This window comes from Coccidioides posadasii, chromosome 2 (genome assembly GCF_018416015.2).
Source record: "Coccidioides posadasii str. Silveira chromosome 2, complete sequence".
NCBI classification, from domain to species: Eukaryota; Fungi; Ascomycota; class Eurotiomycetes; order Onygenales; family Onygenaceae; genus Coccidioides; species Coccidioides posadasii.
In genome coordinates this window covers 1,558,836-1,581,167 of record NC_089408.1, presented here as the reverse complement: position 1 = coordinate 1,581,167, position 22,332 = coordinate 1,558,836, and the positions used below count along the sequence as shown (strand labels likewise).

The window sequence follows — 22,332 nt, the reverse complement described above, 5'->3', positions numbered from 1 at the left end:
TGATGTTGGGATAGGTACGTGTATGACGACTTTGATGACCGAGGACTTTCTACGAGCTCTTCTACCCTATTGCATAGGACGCTTGTTGTTTTTTAATCTGTGTTCTGTAAATATTAACTGAGATACCATATTCTGGATTGATTGATTCTCTTTTGTGCAAGCTGTCTCTCGTCTGCGATTTTCTTTGGGTCTCTGCATGTATACCTAGGCCTTTTGTTACCTCTGGCCAGCTGTGAATATGAAATGTATCGTCGCATTCAAGAGTATTCCTTGAGGAGCCCTGCTTGCTGTTGTTCACATACAAGGGAGACATTCGCCAGTCAGTCAGTCAACCCGTTCATCCCTATGGGACAGCAGCATCCACCATTCACAGACTCTGCCCATCGCAATGTTTGCACACATTCTCGTTGTATGTGTCAAGTCGGCTGACGCCAGTGGCTACACCCGCTAAACGGTCATAGGCTGACTCAAAATTCTTGCTTCCCTTCTCGAGTATAACCAACTCGCATTTTTCTATTCCTTCTCCTCTCCGCTTCCTCCTTCTACCCATCAGGCTATTCGGAAGAAGTAGTATCTTTGTCGATAGCCTTCAAGAAGGCATTTGTTATATATATAATATAATACATATGCTATGTAATCGGGACATCTTCAACGGACCTTCGCGAGTCTCAAGATGTGAGTTTGTGCCGCCAATACCAGGTCACCCAGATGATTAGCTGACCTAAAAAAATGAATTCCGAAGATACCTGGCAGACACTGATCTGTCTAATATATGGTCTTCACGATTCCTCTCCCCAGGGGAACAACTGGGAAGTATATGTGAAGCGGCAACCCGTCCTCCCAATCAATGACCCGGATCACCCCGATAAGGGGGAATGGTGTAATTCGCTACGACCGGGCATCGCCTGGCGGGCCACGGCCAGGGCATAACCGTGGAATAGATCTTCAGCCCACAAAGGCAGAAATGCCGTTGCGGGATCTCGAGAAACGCGAGAGCAAGCTATAAATGTATGTCAATCGATCCAGGCAATTCAAGAGAATCTTTTTGCGGTTGCTTATCCGAGTGGGATTCGGCCAATCGACCTTGTAGGCCTTGTCTAGCAGGCTGAGACGAAACATTACGGTAAGATCATCCCCGATAGGCCTAGAGTAATCCCTTTCAAGATCACGATAGAAGGCTATGAGATGACGCATTCAGATCCATCCATGAAAGTGAGAAGCAATGGCAAATGGAGTTGTAAGGGGATTTCTGTCAAGAGAGCCAGGTGGTGCATTAAAAAAAAATATTAATCCCTCTTCTCGAAATACATATCCAGGACAAAATAGACAATCATTTTCAGTTGGTTTGCTTGACCGCTTTGTTCTATGCGGGGATTCCCTCTCTTGAGACACGCACTGTGTGAGCATGAATAATGGAAACCTGGATTATCCGCTGCTCATCCACGATAAAGACTGCACATTGACCCATCGAGAAAGATATTCGCATCGCGTCATCATCGATTCTCCCCCGACCCAGCGGCTTCCCTAGGCTATCTGGGGTTATTACACTCGCCAACACTCAAGGCCACCGCTTATCCGTGTACCTCGCTTCGACTTTGCTGGAACAAGCAAACCCTTGCTCGGCCTGCCCACCAACGGCCTTTATGGGCGCGGGAAACAATCCTCTTTTTCCCCTCCATACGCTTCCCGCCAATCGCCAATGGCCTTTGGTTTCCTCCGGATAACAGATAGAAATTGCGTCAGCCACTGAGCCCCTTGTTCGCGTGCATCGCAATTCAAATTAGCCTACGGAATACACAAGCTATGGGGATGGATAAAGTCTTTTAAGCTTCCAGGATGCTGATCTTGAGGCTGGAAAGCATTCCGAATCCCGGTTGTTTGCAAAGGCACTTGTTTTCTTGTCACTAAGTCTTCGGAACCAGCAGGTCTGCTCGAAGTCTGGTCGGAATCAGTACATCATACTTAATGCCTTGTTCGAAGGCCGGCGCACACATAACTACAATATGGAAACACTTCTACATATGAGAAGCTACAGCGAGCGGAATCGTGCGATGATCGTTTTGTCTGAGCGCTATGAAGGATCCTGGATTGTCCAGGAACAGGCAAACCCCCCCAATAGTCCTATGAGATTTGGAGAGAAATGTCTCAGAAGGGCCATTTCACTGATGCTTCCGCGGTTGGCTGCATGCTGGCCGACTGAGTCTATTGATTAGGACATGAATGTGCGGGTTGACAATGTTTACCCGTGTTTCTGACCATATTTTTGCCTTGCAGCGAGACACACACGGCAACAAGCTCGTTTCTCTCAATCTTTTCTCATCCAGGGCTTGATGAAGGACAAGAGGCTGATATTGCTTGGCAGCAACAGTTCGGCCTCACGCTTTACAAAGCAGAAGTGTAGGAGATTGATCGCTTCCTGCGGAGTAAATTCGGAGTATTGTTATCTGCGGCATGATATGTCGCCTCTTTTTAATATACGTTCTCTGTACTCCGTATGTAGCTATCCAACAATGATGCACGATTCAGCGAGTGTATTTCATATAATCCCCTAAAGAACTCATTTTTGATTCAATACTCCGTACTCCGTACTCTGGAGATGTAAATTTAAGAGTGCGTGGGAATCTTTTCGGGTACCAGTTCCTCCGGACTCTCTGATGCTTCAGGATGCTGCCGTAGGTGGCCGGCCACTAGGCTACAGATAATATGAAAAAATAACCAGGAGATATTGTATAAAGCACTGCCATTGGACGCACAGAGAATATCTGGTTGAATTCGCTTATGAGAACGGAGTGCAGGCTCCAGAGGGTGTTGATGGAGTGGTGGGCCGCTTAATTTCAGGGGCTTCTTGTCTCACTCGAGCTTTTGTTAACTTACAGGATATTCCCCCACCTGGATGCGTCTCTTTTCAGGGGCTTTTTTTTTTAAAAAAAAAAAGGGCGACGCCCATTTGAGCTCGCTGTTCGCACCGGCGTCTGCAGGTTGCTCCCAGGCTTTCCCACAGGTCACGGAGTGGAAAGCAAGGCACGCATTCCTAATTGGTTAAACGGGAGGATCCAGATTGTCAGGAACCTCGTAGCTGCACAGCAGAAACTAACAGATTAGCAAAAATCGGCATTGAACCAATCGATGAACATTGATAAGGACTTGCGAGTCCAAGGCACACATACATACTCCATATTTGGCTTCAGCTAAACCCGGAGCCAATTTCAGTGTCTTTTTTTGGATCAATTCAAGGATGTTCAAGAGAGTTTGCGGAATATTTCTCGCATCACTGCCTGTTTACTTGCCGAGGCCTCTACCCTTGCGATGTCGTGGACTCGTGTCCACTCGCGTGGTCAAAGCATTCTGAGCATTCCAAACCAATTCGTGTACGGAGTACTCCGTAATTATCTCCTTATTCCTTGAGACGCCCGACGTGAGCGTTTGTTCCTGCTGGAATTTGTCGTGTGTGATTGTTCGAGCGTCTTCCTTCGGTACTTCCGAGATGCCACTCTGCTTCACTTGGTTTCCAACATAAAAAAATCACCGTTTATTGGTGCCTTTGCAGGTGCTCGGGGATGCATTTCATGGGTCATTCGGAAATTACTCGTCCAGGGATAATCCCATTTTTGGGGTCGCGTCGAGCGGTCAAAGAAAAGGGGTTCTTTGTCGCTGGGTGGAAGCTGGCATTTTATTCAGCCAGTCCGAAAGCCAGCAAGCGAGTCTTATCGAGCCAGAACGGACAAAGGCTTTGCACTCCACCTTATTCGCTCGACGGCCAAGGTCTGGCGCCTGGAGAATACGGGCCCGTTCGCTGCACAGAGGATCGTCCCACACTGGTGCCGTAACTTAATTTCCCGGCCAGGTGGCCTAAATTTCCCATCGTGATAGAAAACCATGACCAACGCAAGCTTGTGCACTCACTCGTCCCGTTATGCTGGTCCAAAACTCAACCCCCTTCACATCTACCCAGAAAGACGTTCTGAATTGCCGGGTGTCTGGTGTGTTAACGTCAGCCCTACTCCGCTTTGCGGACGAGGTCGCATAGCGCGCAGTCAAGAAGCCTTGGCTGGCTGGCTTATTATTAATGAATAAGATCTCGGCTTGGGCCCGTCGCGACAGCGAGGTCAGCCGGAAACGTGATCAGCTCGTGCTTGCGCTCACATTTATGGATTTTAGCGTTGATTGAGAGACGGGAATGTTCTCTCTTCCATTCACAGTATTATGTTCCGGTTCTTCGACGAGGAGAAAGCCGTTATACGACTAACTATTTGTAGCTTGTCCGCGAAGAACGCAATGTAACAACGCCGTGAGACAGTCCAGTGTGCCGGATCAAAATGGTTTTCTTCAATCTGCTTCTCGGTTCGCCGTGTCTGGCTCTGCGTCGTGTTCAAAATGTGTAGCGTGTTTCATGGCCTAAACTTTCTTGGGTGATGAGATGCCGTATCACCACCATCTCTACAGCCAAGGCGCCTCTCCCCAGATACGCAGCGATCACTCCTTCGTGCCTTGGCCCAATCGTTCCAGCAGTGTTCGAGAAGCGACGAAGAATCGTGGGGAAGATGGCGTCGGCGGGGTGGTTGGCTCGAGTCGCGATCAGGGATCTCCCTCGTTCCGCTAGCGGGCGATTGCGGGTTGGGATTGGGCAAAAGGTGGCCAAGGGTCAGCGAGGTTTCATTGCCATCCCTGCCATATGCCAAATACCACACAGCATGTTGGCCTGCGATAAAGGTCGCATGGTGGAGATCGTGGCGTGCATACTCGATGTTGACCAAGGGTGCCCGGGAAGAGGGTCAGTCGGGAGCAGACGAGACGAGGGGGAGGGGAACAAAACGTGGATAATAATATGCCATCAATCCCTCTCTCCCACGCGACATTTCTCTTTTTCTTCTGAAAAGATGCGCATGGGCCAGAGAGTTTAACTGCACGCTAAAACAAAATCCGCCTGCCCAGCGATGCCATCAAGATGCCTGAAATAACGTCCCGGTGGTGGCCAGACGAGAGAGTTGATGCCACCGTCTCGCGTGACTACGTCCTAAAGACTCTTGATCCTGCTTTGCACTCTCGCCTCGATCGATATCCCTCCTTTGGCAAAAGCCTGACGGACGATTCCTACATCGACTGGATTCTCGAAAGAGCGCGCAAGCTATATCTCGTTCTATTAGAAATCAACTTCCAGGACCGGATATTCCACCTCATAGATCATGGCTACGATGACGCTGACCTGCCCATCACCAGAGAGAACACCGCTAATCTTCGTCTGTCGTCTATGGTCAAGGATGTCTTCTTGGACTGGAGATTCCCCGGCGTGCAGCGACAGTACTTGGTGCGATCGATCCCCGAGGGCGAGCATACAAGGTTTCATGAACATGATTTGATACCACTAAAGGAATTACATCGGCAGAAAATTCCCGTCTCTTTCCCGGATTCTTTCCAGGTCGACAGGGTTGTCCATGCCGGCTCAAAATGTCGGGAAGTGCTGCGCTTAAAATTTACTCTCGATGAGGTTCATTTCTGCCAGGACGAACAGGAAATTCTTCGCGAAGTTAGGGCCTTGCGGCCATTCGCTCATGAACACATAATGTCTGTCTTTGGCTCCTATTCGGTGGGAGACACTCTTAATGTGCTGCTGTCTGGTTCACCGGAATGCACGCTTAAATCGTTCTTAAAAGACCGGCCAAGCTCATTCAAACACTTATCAAAGGATGACCAGCTTTCAGTTTTGCTAAATTGGCCCCATTGTTTGGCCAGTGGACTTGCATGGCTCCATGGTCATGGCCAGTGCCACGGTGCCATTCGCCCATCCAATGTCTTCATTGATTCGGAGAGTCGCATTTTCTTGGGCTTCTTCGATTCGTTCAACCCATTGATCCCTCAAAAACAGCCAAATAACATGGAAACCTACCAGTACGCGGCTCCAGAGCAGAAATCAAATGTTTTACCTGTTACGTCAACTCTCTATCCTCAGAGCTGTCCTCCATCCCGACCAGGAACTGCTAAGAGGGATGATCGACCCTCAAATGCTATGCAGAACAACGCCCCTGGCTGGTCACCGGCGGGGTTTTTCTCCCGGTCTCCAGCATCAAAGCGCCACTCTAAAATTTCCTTGACGAGATCCACATCCTCCTCATCAAATGCGTCTAGTTCCCATAACTCCATAGCACGGAGGAATATCCCGAGTTTTACTTCGCAGTCGACAATGTCGACCTCGTCGTCGAATCATTTTCATCCAGCAACTCCAAAACTGGCGACAATAGGTACATTGAATAGCCCAAACAATCTAAAATTAAGCACTTACGGCAATGACGGCAGTGGGAGGAACAGCAGCGAACGAAGACTCGGGACCTTACCTTTAGGGCACCACGTTCCGGCGTCAGATGTCTTTTGCCTTGCAGCTATTTCTTTGGATATCCTTACCTGCGTCTGCAAAAAGAAACAATCCGCTTTCGTCAACCACCGGGGAGCAAAAAATCGTACACCTGGATATGGAGGCAATATCCCAGATGCTTCCTTTCATCTTGCGAGGAACACCGAGCAAATTTTCTCATGGATGGATATCCTCGAACGTGAAGCATCGAAGCAGAAGGGTTCATATTATCGCGCCGTGTCTCCCTTGCTAGCGGTAGTGAAAGATATGCTCGCACGAAACCCTGAGGTCCGCCCATCTTCAGCACAAGTAGCAGCCAGGTTCGCCCGGGCGATATGCAGTGTTGCCAGCGATTTCGAGCCACATTGTCGTTTCCATCCCGAAGCAGCAATGAACCATCGCGACAGCGGCGAGAGCAACGACAACTCCAGCTTAGAAAATAAGCATAGCTCTTATTCTTCATTCTCCTCGGGGCCAAATTCGTTTCCGCTTACCCCAGACACAGTGGCGGAAGTGCCTAGCGAGCCAAGGCGACAACCGCTCTTGCAGCTAGATCCAGTCAGTCGATCCCCTTCGTCATGTTATAGCTTTCGGGGAGAGGAGAACGAGCATTCCAGCCACCCGGCCCCGCATGACCACGCCCAGCAACCAAGGCAGAAGCACAACCCAGTTAAGCCCGTGGCGCTTGATCTTGATATCATCGACGATGAGGAGATAGGCCTAGGCATTGACATCGACGCTGGATTTGCGGACCTTGATCCGCACCTACGGTCCAACCCACCACTAGGACTCCACACGTCAAACCCAACAACGGTGCCGTTTGCCCCCTGGCATTCTTCGTCGAATCCCGGTAGTCAAACCCTGCCTACCAACCCCAATGCCAAGCCACTAAATCACTGTGTTGCTGGAGACCACCTGACTCCCGCCCCGCTCTCATTCCAACCAATTCGCTCCGCTCCGCACCCAGAATTCCTCCCACCGCGAATTCTAGATTCTGATTTCTCACCCTCACCAGTGATTCCTGGCTATATCCCATCGCGGTCTCGCACACCCAACGAGGGCGGAAGGACTAAACTCCAGAAGTTCCCACGCTCTCCCGTGACGCCGTGGAAAGTGAGGGAGGCGGACCAGATACCGCAGACGCAGGTGCCCGTGGATCCTCCGGAATTTAATTTGGATAGCGTAAATAGGAGAGGCTATCCGAATTTCTCGAGACATAGAACGTCTGTCATGGGTCGCTGATTACAATTGGCTTTTCCTTTGTTTTCCTTTCTTTCGAAGCTTCCGAGAAAAGGGGGGGGTTTTCCACTTTGAAAGAATATTCGCTTCCTCTCCTTTGATTCCCGCCTCCCCTGGGCTACTTTCTCTTACTTCAATGTGCCTTGAGCAGCGTACGATTGGAATAATTTTTAGGATTTTCATGTTGTGATTTACCTAATTATGTGATGACCTTTCCCGTTTTGCAATGTCTCATCTAGCTACACGCATTCCTCTCCAGTTTAAGCCTCGTTTTCCCTTGGAGTGATGGATATTACTAGGAAGGTCGGTAGAAGGTTTTTGTTCTGGGTTCGCTGTCTCGTTTTGATCCATTGCTTCAAAGAATATTCCCCGGTTCACTAGTTACGGAGTACACTGCTTTTTGATCCATCCTACGTCTCGTTTATGCTTGGTGGAGATATTCGACATTTGACAGACTATGCAGTTTGATGCAATGATGACATGATCTTATATTATGGCCTTACTCACCCACGTGTTGTTCCGTCAAAGGCCGGTTAGAGAGGCTGATATGCGTATATGTCAGAGTATTATGGATACGAAGCATCCGAATCCTTCGTGCCTACAACCACAGTGGTCTTCAATACAAAATATCTAGGGGTCTATTGATCGTAACTTTCCGTAGTTGGATTCCATAGGCTTTTGCACTTCAGGTGACGACTTAGCAAAGGTCTTCAAGCGGGATTATACTCAGCTAGATAGAACCTAATGGCAGCTCGGGTATCTCTGAAAAGTCGAACGGTCGGTCACCTATAAATAGACAGGTGCAAAAGAGCTTAAAGCAATATAGAATTGCCAGCATGAAGCCAGTCCATTGGTATCATACATACATCAACAGCATACATTAGGTATCGTGCAACCGAACCAGTCAGTAATATTGGGTGAAATCGTTAGAAAGTAGGGGAATTCAACTCCATAGTTACGAATGTAGCGTACCGAAGAGACCCTGAGAGCAGACAGTATGATCCGTATTACATAGGAGAATCTCGTGATCGTCCCTAAATTGGAATCCACACGGTAGTTTTTTTAACTGGAACGACATTCAACGCCAGGTTCCCATGGTACCTGAGAGGATAAACTATGGTAGCTCAGCCCAATGAATTATCCCCCTTTCAGAGAAGCCATCCAATTATTCCACCGAGAGCAATCAAAGCCCCCACCATGAGGGAAAATATGGTCGTTCCAGAAGTGGGTGATGAAAGCAATTGGCTTGCACTGTTTTTATGTGACGGTGCTGCTCCGTCTGCAGTCTGGGTGGGTTTTAATTCTGCAGTCAAGGTCGCAATCGGTTCATCAAGGATTGGCAGCTCAGCGCTGGGATCTACATTCCATCCAGAGGTGGAATCCGGACGTGGCGGAGCGATGACGGAGGATGCCTTCCGCGAATAGTCCGATAAGTTCACACCCGTTGGAGTCAACGTTGCCCAGCGGGACTTTGAATTAGGAAAATCCGGTATGATAGGCTTTGGTTTGCCTTGGCGGAAATATCCATCTACGACAACTGTATCAGACGGGTCCTTCTCATCGTCCTGCTGGGAAGCTTTGCCGTATGTTATCAGGCCGTCGTCATTTGCTTCTTGGATCCACTCATAGACGACTGCACCAGACCAGGTTCCCACCATCTTGGGCCCGTAAATGGCGGTCAAGTCCTGGAACACCCTTGGGCGGACAGTGTTGCATCCGGTCTCCGAGAAGAGGATTGGCACTGGGAAGCCTTCAGCCTGTTTTAGGAGGTTTAAGTAGCCGGAGCGCGTATAAGTCGAATCTCCGCACCATTCGTACGCGTTCAGGGCGAAAAAGACCAATGTTTCGGAGGCATTCGACCGGCAGACAAGATAGTTCTGCAACATTGGTCGTAACGCGGCGATATCGGCTGCCGAATAGCGCACGGGAATATTCCGGTACCTTTTAGGGTCACGGTACGCTTTGATATCCCGAGCCGCTGCAAGGACGTAAGGAGCTGCATGCGAGCCATTCTTTGCGTTCAAAAGCTCATTTCCGACGAATACAGCAGCGGTGTCTTCAAATTGCTGAAACTCATCCAAGGTCCTTTTGAACGCATCGAATTGTGCTGCCTCCCACGCGGGATGATTCTGCCAGGCAAAATCTTCGGTAAGCTTGTGTTTTCCCTTACGCCATGGTCTGGGATATTCATGTACTCCAATCCCTCCCATACCTGGTCAATTTGTGTTGGAAAATCGTCGAGATCAACAAAGAGATATATTCCCGCATCGGCGAATGCCTTCATGCAGCCGGCATGATCACCGTCAGGGTTGACATGGTAGACTCGAATTGCATTGGCGCCCAATTCCTTCATCAGTTTCACATCGAGGTAGCACTGCGTGGTGTTGACCAGAGGATCCTGCGGGGTGAGCTGGTATGCGTTTCCTGCCGGGGGGGGAGGAGGACGGGGCGAATAGCGGTTAGCAATTGCCGTAGAACGATTGGCTTCTAGTGCGCATGAGATATCCCACCTTTGACGAAGAATTGCTCTCCTTCCTCATTGAAGAACTTGGAGCCAACGGCGGAGATCCTGGAGATCGCGAAGGCATCTTGTGACTGGATAAGAATTGCAACAAACGCCGCAAGAGCGGACACAGACGGTAATCTCATTCCTATAACGTCGATTGTCCCATCACAGGATGGAGCCTCGAGGCTCGCAGCTGTAACCTGCAGCAGTGAAGAGAGCGAATTAAAGAGTGAAGGAAAGGGAGTCCTGCGTGTGTGCGGGCTTGGACACGACCGGCCTGTGTTGAAATGCCTCTCCGATCAGCAAGAGAGGCCTTGATGATCTTGGGCGCAACGCAAATGAGTGAGAGACACGAAGGACAGACAAAAAGGCCGATGTAACCAGCAATTGAGTGGCATTGTTGGCTGTGAGATGCTCTTGTGTTTCCTTCAGGAGACGTGAACTTGGCTGTTGGCATCCTCATTTTCCCACCGTTCCCACCCATTCAAAAACAACGCTAGCAGCACGATACCAGAACTGCTTTCTCTGGGCAGTGGCCGGGCGCCTGTTATACATCTTCGATTTTCTCCCGACCGGCGCATGCCTCTATCAAGGTGTGTCCTGACATCGCAGCTCATGATGGCTGTAGAGCAACAGAGGCTCTGATGGTTATCCTGGTTCGCGTTTCTCCCCCGTCTTCGGGCTATGTATATTATCATCTGCGGCTAACCTTGTTGATCTGTCTGGCCCAATAGCGAGCACAGCAGCGTCTTGGCCCCTTCAGGGAGAGGAGCTTCTCCGAAACCTTGCAACCACACGACGCGAGCTCTTCTGGCATATCCCGACCCTGATGAGATACAGACTCGATAAAAGTGCTACGCGGCGGGACGACGACATGGCGGAAAAGCAGACTGTCGGCGTACGACAGCAGCGACGAGAGACGGGTTTCAACGAACTACTACGGACTACTCGCAATTTAACCAGTATGGTCCAACATCCTTGAAGATTTCAGAAATGGCCATTTGGTGCTCCAAAGGCCCCTGAGCAACCACCCCCCTCTCCATGTCTACGTGATACCCAACGGGTCCGACATGATTGTTCCCTTTCCATCCGACGGACCCCGAGGACGACAGGCAGTTCAAGTACCGATTGAGCGATGCACCGACCGCGGCAGACAGACTCGACTCGAGGAAGATCCCAGCGGCAGGCCGTCTTCAGTCTCGCTCACGACCGCCGACAGCGCAGAGGAGCGTTCAGGTGAATGTCCCGCCGTCCCTGCCGTCCCTGCTGCACCTGCACAACCTTCTACATAAAAAAACACTACATGGCGCTAACCCGTTCGGGCGCTTCATTCTGTCGTCTCCTTTACTTGCTCTTGCCGACTTGTTTAGTTTTATTTTTATTTATTTATATATATATTTTTTTTTTAAGAAAAAAAAAAAAGAAAGAGAAACAAGAAAGAAAGAAAGAAGGGTGAACGCCTTCTTCATCTAGTTCTCCAGACTCTTCTTGCTCCTTCCTCCCCCTCACCTCACCCTCCAACCTAATACCCGTTCATTCCTTTTTCTTTTCTTTTTTTTTTTTTTTTCTTTTGTTTTGTTGTTCTCTTAATTGAGAAGGCGCAACTCCTCACTCCAATCTCAGGGAAACGCGCCTTCCCTAAGATTACGCGTATTTAGTTGCCGAATTCGGGCTTTTATGTGCACGTGGGCAGGCCCAGGTCGTCGCTGCTGCGCGATTCCTCTGATCTGGAGTACTTCGTCCTTGCGCCCGGACCCAGCGTGAACGCAGGTATCTCGCATCATGAGACTTTTGCCGACAACGCTGTCCATCACGCATGCCGCAAGACCGATCGCCTGCCCATCCGCTTGGCCCGCGCTTCGAGCTCAGCCAGCTGGGCTCGGCCCCTCCAATTCTTGCATTCACAGTTGCTTGCAGGATGACTGGCTGAGACATCAATTTTCACTTTGTATATTCTCACCAGTGCAGCACGATTAATCCGAGCGGGGGCAGAGGAAAGGGGGAGTTCCAAGCCCGTAGGTTCGAGGTACCACGCCTCGATCATCGATGAAACGTGTGAGCCATCTTAAAACCAGAACTGTTGAAACTCGAAGTTCCGGGCGATGGGCCACTAAGAGCAGAATATAAAGAGCTCGCGATGTTGAACTCCGCCATGGAATCCCCTTTTCGGATCAGAGAGGAGGACAAGGCCGCCTTGAATGACAGTGAAAAGTTTCAAGCGGTGAGGCTGCGCTTGCAAGAGAGTGCACGGTCAGAGTATGCCCACCATGATGACCGCCAGAAGGCTAGACAGAAAATGAAAGAACCTGGCTCTCTAACGAACAGGTAGATTCTGCACATTGCACGGAAATGATGAGATCGTTTCATCGGAAAAACAGACATTCCAGCTCCATCGCGATATACTACACGCCCTCTTCACGCCATTGTTGCAGTTTCTTCGGCAGGCGTCTTTGGTCGCTGCGCTTGCTGTACCGGGCCAGCCACGTTCAGATTTGGAGCTGGCTTTCCGTGGCGATGCTCGCAGTGCGTACGCGTGGCTTCGATGTATAGTGACCGAAGAGCGCAATTGGTGTCTGACAAAGGGTTGCCCCGCCTGCGTCGTGTTGCATGTGTTTCAATCCGAGCCACTCGTCCGTCTCATCATCATTGCGTGTCGCTTTCCAGAATATATGAGGTCTGCAGGGCTCGGCCGCTGCCAGTACCACGTCCCTTCGTTCCGGTTCTGGTTGACTGCCTTGAAAGACGCCGTGGAGAGAGATCCGTTCTGGGACGACGGGTTCTGGCAAAGGGTCGAGTCCCGTGCGACCTTTCTGGAGTTGGGCATCTATCAGCTTACGGTGCAGTGCCTCCAATTACGCGGTGTGGGGAGCAGGACGTCGGTTGGCATGTCCCGAAGCGACGTCATGCCCAGGCCCCGGCCGCAATCTGATGGCGTTCAGCTAAAGCTCTCGGCCATAGCGTTGAGGCAGGTGACGATGAAATGGGAGGAACAGGCTGAATTGTCGAAGCTGACTGCAGGGGGTGCCCGGTCGCAGCCGAGCGGCCCAGGCACCTAGATCGCAGAACCGCCTCTTTCCCGTCCATAATACGGGTTAATACATAATACCATCAATGTTAATCGCTAGAGGCTAGAGGCTATATTGGACGAGGACCTTGTTGACCATAGGCTTTTTTTTTTTTTTTTTTTTTTTTTGGTTTCACCTGTCAGTTTGGTGAAGAGTCATGGCTGCGATTCCGACCTCGGTGCTTACTATCTTCTGTCTTCTGTCACTCAGCTTAAGGAGGTTCAGTTTGTCTCAAGTACGGAGCAGATATGTACATGCTGCTCCTTCACAAGTCTCCTTCCGGTACCCGTCAAAAATATGTCAGGAAGATGTACTTTACGTACCTTGCGTATTGAGAACCTCCAGCAGTCCCAGGTAACACGGTGCTATGTTTCCCTTTAAAACAACTCCCCATTCATTGAAGTATACTAGAGTTTCCACGGAAAGCGCCCCCTTTTCTTAACTGAGAAAAGGCCCGTGGTGTTGCCTGGGATTGATTGGGTAGTTCCTGTGAGGCAAAAAGGCGCATGTGTGTGTGTGTGTATGTGTGTGCAAGGTAGGATAGGTGAAATACCTTATGGACTATTTAAACTATTACCATATCAACGATGCTCGGGAGGGTCTGATCGACGAGTACTATGGTCGCAGCGGGAGGTTGCTGCAGGTCGACCATTTGGGATGTGACACTGCAGAGCTGCATCCGGAATTTCGACAATTCACTCCCATACTGATTCCGGATGTATGATGATGTATGTATGCCGAGGAATTGGTTATATGTCTGTATGGGATGGATGGACCATCGGCTTATAATCTCATAATCCGCTAGACATGTATGTCCCAGTTTGCATTATTATTGCATGAATGTACTCCGTATGTATTTTATGTATGTGTGTGACGGAGTACTCCGCCTACTCCCATACATAGTGACTCCGTACATAAGGATTTGTCACCACCGGACAGAGTTATAAAAAAGAAAAGAAAAAAGAGAAAAAAGAAAAATCTCCAAAAACCAGAAATGCTTCAAGAAAGGTCCAATCAAGTCCCTTCCCCCTCTCTGGGAGAAGCCCCTGAACGAGAGGGAGCAAAATTCCAGAACAACCCAAACACAAACCCTGCTGGGTTTCAGTTGGCAGTGTCTAAGAGGTCATCCGTCCTCCGTACACCGTACGAAAGGCACGGAGAAAGGTGATTGGCTCCCTCGGGATACATTCCTGGAGGTTTTCGGGTGCAACGAACGGACGGGAAGGACGAGGCAGAGTGCTCAGACCCTTGGGGCCCTGTATTCTTTTTTTTTTTTTTTCCCGCATTGGACGGAGCAGCCGTAACCACACAAGAGGTCACAGTTCGTAAATCGCAGATGACTGGCTAATTATGGACTCATGGGTTACGGAAGAGCCGTGTGAGGGATTTGGTTCCGGGATTTGAATGATGGATTTTGGTCAGCATTGGATGGGAGTGTTTCGGCCAGAAGGAAGATGTGCGTTGAGCTATTGCTTGGGAGGGGGTGCCGGATGGCTGGGATGGGTCCCGTCTATGAGGATGCAATGATGGACGGTTTTACTGACAATTCATACGCTGCAGCTCGAGGATACGGGCTTCTCGATGGGTTGGGGCTTGGAAGAAGAGGGCCCGTTCGTCATTGCGAGCGCATAACCTCGTCCGCTGCTGGTTGAAAACGGCGTCGGACGAGCCTAAAAAAATAAATAAATAAATAAAAAATAATTCTAGCGTGCGTATCTTAATGCGTTGTGCACTGGGTGAATCTTTGGAGTTTTATGGTAAATGGCTTGTCAGTTCAGCCAATGCTCTGGCAATTCCAAAGTTATGCCACGAGTCCATGTAGGCGGTACCGACGAAGCGAGTCGTCGAGCAGAAGCGAGCTGTCGATCGATGCTCGCTTGCTTCTCGGACGTCCATATCCATAAATAACAAGCTAGAATGCTGGTGCTGCAGGGCGGTAAGGGGCTTTAAAATGGATGCTAGTTACAATCTGTTACCTTTGCCCTCAAATTTGGGACGAATATCTTCCCTCTGTTTTGATAAAACCAGGGTGTGGTGACGTTCCTATTGGACAACAAGGATGCGCTAATCACTGGGCAAATGCCAGGGGGCAGCTTGTTCGCTGCGTGTGCTGGCTGGCGAGGCGGTATTGTTTGACAACATCAGGCGTCAGGAATGAAGTGCAGGCTAGAGAGGGTCAGTGCGAATACGAAGGGAAGATTTCGGGTTGGGAGGGACCGTGGTCACCTTCTGCTTTTGAGATGGAGGAGCGGATCGGTGGGTGCACAGAGCGTTGACCGTAGATGCTGAGGGACGAGTGCTGATCGATGGAGGTATTGGGATCGAAGGGCAGATAAGGTCAACGAGAGAGAAAGACGGAAAGGCCTGTATCACCCGCCCCTGCAACGCAACGTCGATAGCATGGTGGTTCCCCGGAGGATCACGACCGCAAGCCGTGGGCGGATGGAGTGATGATGCCTTGATCGAGAGGTTTCGAGATTCAGTGGTGATGAATGATTTTCGTTTCAGCTGGTCGTTTCGCCAGGACAATCCCTGTATCGCCGAGTTTTGCACGGGCGGCCGATGAATTTTCTCCGAAGGACGGCGCAGGACCCAGTCCACCCTGAATAATTACGTTGGCCGCCCGCCGTGCTTCTCTGTGCAATTGGCATCTCACACGGGAGAGAGACGGAGTGCCCTGTTCAATACATACGGCCATTCTGCATTCCACCCTCCGTTCCCTTTGTGGAACGGCTAGGTTTGCGAAATAACAATGAAGCTCGAGGGGAGTCATGCAAAGAGAGTTCGCATATCATCCACGGTTGGCCCCCCACGCACCCTCTAGCAAAAGCCCTATGGACGCAACAAAGTCCGTGCCGAAACGGAACGAGAGTTTTGCCACCACTGCGGAGACAAGAAAAGCCTGATCCACCGGCCCATCAGCCGCGCGCAAAAACGTGGGTTTGTCCAGTGATGATGAATCATCGAAGGGTGTCTATTCGACGGCGCTTGAATGCTTTGAGGATTTGAGATTTTGCTCTCCCATTTTGCCGCGTAGGGACGTGAGGGAAAGCTGGGAGGTTTTCTATTTTGTAATCCCCGTGCGGAGTACGGAGTACAGAGGAGACGACTCCTGTTGCAGCGTGATCAACGAACGGGCTGGTTTGGACGGGACGCCTTGGCTTGTGAATAACTGCGGCAACTAAAATTACGAGAAATGACTTGCGAACTCGCTTAGTGGAGAATTGGGACAAGTAACTGGTTCAAAGATAAAACTGATAAAGGGCAGGCATCGGTGCTTGGAAATCTCATGATTGTGATCAGGAATGAAATTCGCCTCTTGCCTTCCATAAGCTGGGTTCCTGCACACGTTCGCCTACATATTACATTGCTTTGGAGCAGCAAGGTTTCTTGGAATCATCCCCGGGCGAAGAGATCTCTCCCTCGTGGGCCGCGGGGGGTGTGGTCTGGAACTCCTGGTTTAATCTTTAAGCTCGACCAGAAGATCGGCCTGGCAGATGGTTGGAAATAGTGGGGAGGGAGAGTTTGACCCACTGGCCGCGAGATTGACGAAGCTCTTTTTTTCACCCCAGCAAGCAGGCAGGTATCACCATCATCGATCGACCCATGGGTGCAGAGATGATAGGGAAACTCGATGGAGATGGCAAACCCGTGGTTCCCGGTATGTACGCGGTTGCTACCGAGCTAACTCCCGCAGGAAATTGAGTACTGTACGAACGCTTATACAAGGGCATCCGGGCACGAATGAGCATAGTGCTTCGGACAGGGGAGTCATGTGGATTATCCCCGCGAGTATTATCATTCCGAGTCAGCCGTGCAGATTTCGCAAACATCCTTTGTAGAGGGTACATGTGCAGCAGGAGAAGATAAGAGAGCCCAGCCGGTGGGGGGGTTTCCGGTCAGCCGGCATGAGAGAAGGAGACGGGATGTTTCTATGACTCGGACACATGCCGGCCGGAGAGGAGTTTGGAACACCTGCATGAAGAAGTGTCAAAAGAAGAACCCGGGGGCCAGGACACGGACGCTGTTTTATACACCTGTCCGGGCCATTAACGTGCCTGTTATATTAACCACCTAGAGGCAGGGCTCTCGTAGGGCAGAGGGATTCTTGAAACTGTAGCACCGGATAGCCCCGTAGCTAATAATATTATTTGCAAATGAAGTTGCTCTCTTCCAGACCTGCTATAGTGACCTGCCGTCCTGTATTATGATCACCGTCAAGGATATGTAGTTACGGCTGTTGGCAACCACATGATCGAGGGTAAGGGGTCAGCAAGGCGCAACTCTGTAACTTGTTCCGTGGTCGACTCCTAGTAATGCCAACAGGCAAAAGTCTGGTAACCGTGTGGTTGGCTGGCTCGCTAGTTGCAGTGAATTCTTCAGAAATCGACACGACCAGCGGCGAGGATCAAGAGGGCTGTAAAATGCCTCGAGATGGAAGCATTCCGCTGGCAGCCTCAGCGGTGGCAGCGAGCGTGTGATAATCATCCCGGTCAGAGTTTTCGTGCGTGCAGCGCGCCTCTAGGTTGGTCTAGACCACTCTCGACTGAGGAACCCTGGAACACAAGCCCGTGAACCGTCGCCAGTTGGGCCAGAATTGGGTTCAACTTAAGAGCTGCGACCCGGGCATCGGCCAGCCAGAGGCACGAGATACATCCTCGACTCTCGGATTGGTGATTCTTCTCTTTCACACTCTCTCTGACTCTCTCTCTCGCTCTCTCTTTCTCTCTCTCTCTCTTCCTCTCTCTCTGCCTAACTCTCCTTCTCTCCCTTTCTTCCCCCAAACTATCATCTTCTCCGTGTGCTTCTTCTCACTGCCTACAGGCGTCAGGTCCCTTTTACTCTCCAGCTCGTCACCTGTCCACGCACGCATCCCGCCCTCTACGATCCTGCCAACGATTACTCCACACTCGCGATCAGATCCAGCCCTTTTCCGCTTACTCACCCCTCCTCTCCTACTCGACGAAAACGACGCCGCAACAGTGCCGTTGTGAGTCTTAGTCCGACCGCCCTGGACCTCGCCGGAGCTGCTCAACGCCTTCTCGTCCTCTCGCCTTTCCAAGCCCAAGCCCAAGCCCCCATCGGCTGCCCCCGTAATCACGACGCATCGCTTGCTCGGAGTCTCGAAATTCCCTCTCTCTTTTTTTTTTTTTGTTTTTTCGAATCTCCCATTTGGCGTGTGCGTGTGCGTTTCGATAACATCGACAGAGGCGGTGGTGGTCAATCCGTGGGATTGTTTGACATAGGCCGCTAGTTGTGTCTGGAATTGGACTCATCGATTGCCCTTTTCTTTCATCTAGGCTTACGCCTCCAACAGTCACACTGCTGGTCTGGAAGGGATCTCCTCTCTGGTTTGGTGACTAGTGAGATTGGGCTTTTTCAGCGGAATAATTCGTGCTCTATTTACGAGCTCGTCTTTTGTGAATGTACCGTCATAAGGATGAGCCATCAGCCCCTCGAGCATCCGCAACGGCGGGAGAAGCGAATATTGAACCAGACATGAGGTTCTATCGTCAAAGCAGAACCAGCTCTCCGTGCTGGAATTCAAAACTGGGCGACACGTCAGACCGAAAAGGCCGTCGAAGCGTCTCCTGCGAATTCCAATCTAGCAGGGCTTCTGCTCCAATGTCGGATAGAAACATCCAGCTCTCCCGGGACCAACGGTTCCAAGGTCATTCCCACTCTTCTCTGCCGTCGTCAAAGGCAAAACGCAGTGCGTCCCATACGTCTCTCCGCTCAGAACCTTTGTCAGCGATGCGTGCAACGTCAAGATCAAATCACCCACTGCAACTCTTGTCATTTGAGTCTCTGGGGATATCAAACTCTTCACTGGCTTTCACACCATCTCAGCCCAATGACAGGAACTTCTGTCGTCCTGTGACAGATGCTTCTTCAAGCATCTCCTCTCCCCTATCATCCTCATCCCTCTGCATAAAGCCCGACAATCCCTACAGATCACCGTTACCCCTCACGCCTCCAGAAACTGAGGACAACGTCCTCTGGAACCCAAACGCACACCCACTCATCCAGCCACCATCACATCACAGCAGCCCGCCTTCTGATGAGCACGATTCTGGCCATTATCTGGAAGACCTTAGAGCAATGGAAAGCTCAGAATCAGAATCCAACCCTGAGAAAAATGGACAGGGAGCCTCCTTACCTCTTCAAAATGCAAGAAACATGACAGCCTCAATGCCTGTTTCAAATGGGAATCAGTATCCTGAAGATAATTCTGACGAATGGCTGCAGGATGCTATCTTACCTGCAGGTCAGTATATGCCCTTCAAACCTGGCAATGCTTGTGGGTGCTGTTCACCATCTACATAGCTTCTACTTAACGTTTTTATGACTTGTATATATATACTGACTTTCATTCTAATAGTATCATCACTCCCTATCCCAAAGTCTCCAGGAGAATCTGTGCAGCTAGTTTCCCAAACTCTTCCATGTCCACCTTCTGAATCTTCAGCAACCGCGTCACCAAGATCCGCCTTTACACCTATCGTCAAAGCAATCCAGAGTCGGCTTCAACCCGGCAATTCTCCATATATCAACATTGTACACGCCGTACCGCCTATGTTCAATCTCAGCAGCTTGCCAACTTCACCTCCAAGCACACCTCACCTGCTTTTCTCTGGAGATGACTACTTCAGCAATACTGTGTTTTCAAGTGCTGCAGTCGTCCCAGAATACCCCACCGATCAGATAAATTCCCAGCCCTCCGGAGGACATCATTTATCTTCCCCAGTTGTCCCTCCATTCAGTGTGCACATAGCCGTCATCGAACGGTATCTCCCACCTTCGTCCATCCAAGAGTATCAGTCCTTACTGTTAAACAAAGGCCCGTCGGTGTTGCTTGATCGACTTCTCGAGCTTTCTACAAACAGGGGGAGCCTGATGTTCATATACCCCACGAGAAGGGGCGCCGAGACGTTCAGAGACAAGTACCTGAGTCCCATCCTTGATCCTCTCCTCCGCCAAATGGCCGTTGTAAACGGTTTATCGGCCGATGTGGGGAACGCATTAGGTCGCATAGCATCCATCGAGTACATGGATGACTTCGCAGGAATGAAAGCCCGACTTCTCGCTCTGTGCGATAGCCTCAGTTCAAGAAATCAAAGCTCGTCCGGTCTAGCTTCGCGCAGGACAAATTTCACCCTAGCCTACGCGGGACAGACAACGGTGCAGGTCGACCGGAAGCTCTGGACCGAGTGGTACATCCAGCAAGAAGCACCGCGTGCTAAGGACATCCTCAACCGTTTCTGGCGCAAGGGCCATCGTATGCCGGACCGTGCTTTGATGAACGCGGCGCAGAGGCACCCGACGTCTCAGGAGATCACGGGCGCGTCTCTTCTGCGGGAAATCCTCGATGGAATTCGTCACCGGGCCTATCCCGATGGGTGCGAGCCGGATTGTGGGTTGGAGCTGGGTGTGTTTGTGATTCGCAGATCGCTTTAAAGCATTGGCAGACAGGCGTACAGATGGTCCTCTTTACAGATACAGATGGGGGAAAGGCGGGGAATAAAATAAAAGGGAGCAAAAACAAAAACGAAAAATTCTACATTTATATTGGGATGCTCGGGCATGTTGTTCTCTTCATATTTGGGATTTCGGTAAATAGCGATACGATCAAGGCAGCAGGGAAGGCGTATTTCTCATATGTGGGTGTGTGTGTGTGTGTGTGTGTGTGTGTATTGAGGGAGTTACTTTGCAGCAGGATACTTCATTTTGAATGTCCGGCTCTTTTCATTTAACAATACCCATTTTCCTTTTTTTTTCCCTTTTCTTTCTTTTTTTTTTTTTTTTTTTTTCCCTTTTACCCTTTTTGCTTTTATTCCCCTCTCATTTTCTTCACTTCCAAGTTGTCAAATGTGTGTATTACTCATTGTCATGGTCGGCAGTATGGGATGGGGGGTTGTCAGAAGATGAATGAATTCATTTCTCTCGTGTTCTCGTGCATTTTTTTTTTTTTCTTTTTCTTTTTCTTTTTTTCCTTCATGTGCTGCAGAATCAAAACTGACATAATTCATATCTTCACCTATTCTTCCTTTCTTGACTTCTTTTAACCACCATCCATCACAGAGTGGAAATGTGTCGGGAATGTCTTTTCTTACACCTCCATTTCCCCAGGTGGAATTAACTGGTAATTTTTACTTTTTACTTTTTTTCTTTTTAACTTCTTTTTAGGAAAACGTATTTTCATTCCTCAGATAACTCGGCCATCACTCGGCCTTTTTTACAGGGTGGAAAGAAAGAAAAGTACCACTGACCTGATGCAGTCACTTTCTCACCGCATCTCAATCTCGTCTCTGGGCTTCAATTGATTTTCTTTCTTTTCCTTTTTTTGGATAATAATGATTATACTACTGCTCCCTCGCATGGTGGGTGCAAGGAGAGTTCTTTCTTGTCAATGGCATTGTTTTCCTTTGAATATCAGAAAAAGTTAGGAGGGATGGATGCATCTGAGAACCAACACATAATATCAAACCCTAAGGAAAATGAATGCATATTCTGACAGATCCCTGGAGGGTGAACTTACCTAGGGAATCGGGCTGTCTCTAGTCAGTCCAGAGAGGGTCGTTAAAGTAAGAGCTTGCAGGCACAAAGTACTCTTGTGCCACACAGGTGTAACTGAGTGATTATGTAGTCTGGGTATCTCATACACATCGCTGGGCTTCCAACACATGAATGGCAGCATACATATTCTGTGCTCTTCAGCTGCCATCACGTTTGCTGCTGCTGTCATCCAACTGCCATGTGAAGGCTCGTCGCGTTCAGTTCTCGTTTCGGGTGGTTTAGTTTAGTTACTGCCGGCCCACACCGCCCCAACCTGACTGAAGGTTAGTTAGTTACATCACGCGCTTTTCTGGTTAACTCCAATTAGTTTTCCCCCCTCAAAATCATCGCCCAGCAAGCGGAAAGAAATCCAGCAAGTGAGATTCTGTTTTTCTACCTGCTCTCCAGACAATAATGCTTGCTACCTCTGTCCACGCTCTCCACTGCTTACTTGCCGTTGTGGTATACTTCGACAGCCATCACCTCGACTCAGCATCCTGATTCTGCCCGTCTCTTTGCTTACCTCTTCACCCTGTCTGTTTGCATGAGCCCGTTGGGCAAATCCCGTCTTAGAGCGTTTGGAAGCCAACCAAGCTCTGCACAACAGCTCTACTCTTCCC

At 49.9% G+C, this 22,332-nt stretch overlaps 4 protein-coding genes across 4 annotated transcripts; 3 read left to right on the top strand and 1 right to left on the bottom strand.

The window, feature by feature from the left end:
• Positions 1 to 4,945: 4,945 nt before the first annotated feature.
• On the top strand, positions 4,946 to 7,588 carry D8B26_003028 (uncharacterized protein; the record flags this gene model as incomplete). The annotated part of the gene is made up of 1 exon (XM_003068681.2): positions 4,946 to 7,588. One exon carries the CDS (start codon positions 4,946 to 4,948, stop codon positions 7,586 to 7,588), a length of 2,643 nt encoding a protein of 880 aa, XP_003068727.2.
• An 827-nt stretch (positions 7,589 to 8,415) lies between these two features.
• Positions 8,416 to 10,206, bottom strand: D8B26_003027 (uncharacterized protein). The gene is made up of 2 exons (XM_066124025.1): positions 10,096 to 10,206; positions 8,416 to 10,009 (listed from the first exon to the last, which is right to left on the bottom strand). Exon 2 carries the CDS (start codon positions 9,793 to 9,795, stop codon positions 8,734 to 8,736), a length of 1,062 nt encoding a protein of 353 aa, XP_065980100.1. The 5' UTR covers positions 9,796 to 10,009; positions 10,096 to 10,206; the 3' UTR covers positions 8,416 to 8,733.
• A 1,331-nt stretch (positions 10,207 to 11,537) lies between these two features.
• Positions 11,538 to 13,297, top strand: D8B26_003026 (uncharacterized protein). The gene is made up of 2 exons (XM_066124024.1): positions 11,538 to 12,347; positions 12,421 to 13,297. The coding sequence occupies exons 1-2, from the start codon at positions 12,229 to 12,231 to the stop codon at positions 13,145 to 13,147; spliced, it is 846 nt and encodes a 281-aa protein (XP_065980099.1). The 5' UTR covers positions 11,538 to 12,228; the 3' UTR covers positions 13,148 to 13,297.
• Positions 13,298 to 17,847: 4,550 nt separating this feature from the next.
• On the top strand, positions 17,848 to 21,480 carry D8B26_003025 (uncharacterized protein; the record flags this gene model as incomplete). Its single annotated transcript, XM_066124023.1, has 3 exons — positions 17,848 to 19,424; positions 19,539 to 20,593; positions 21,436 to 21,480. Exons 1-3 carry the CDS (start codon positions 18,581 to 18,583, stop codon positions 21,478 to 21,480), a joined length of 1,944 nt encoding a protein of 647 aa, XP_065980098.1. The 5' UTR covers positions 17,848 to 18,580.
• Positions 21,481 to 22,332: the final 852 nt, after the last annotated feature.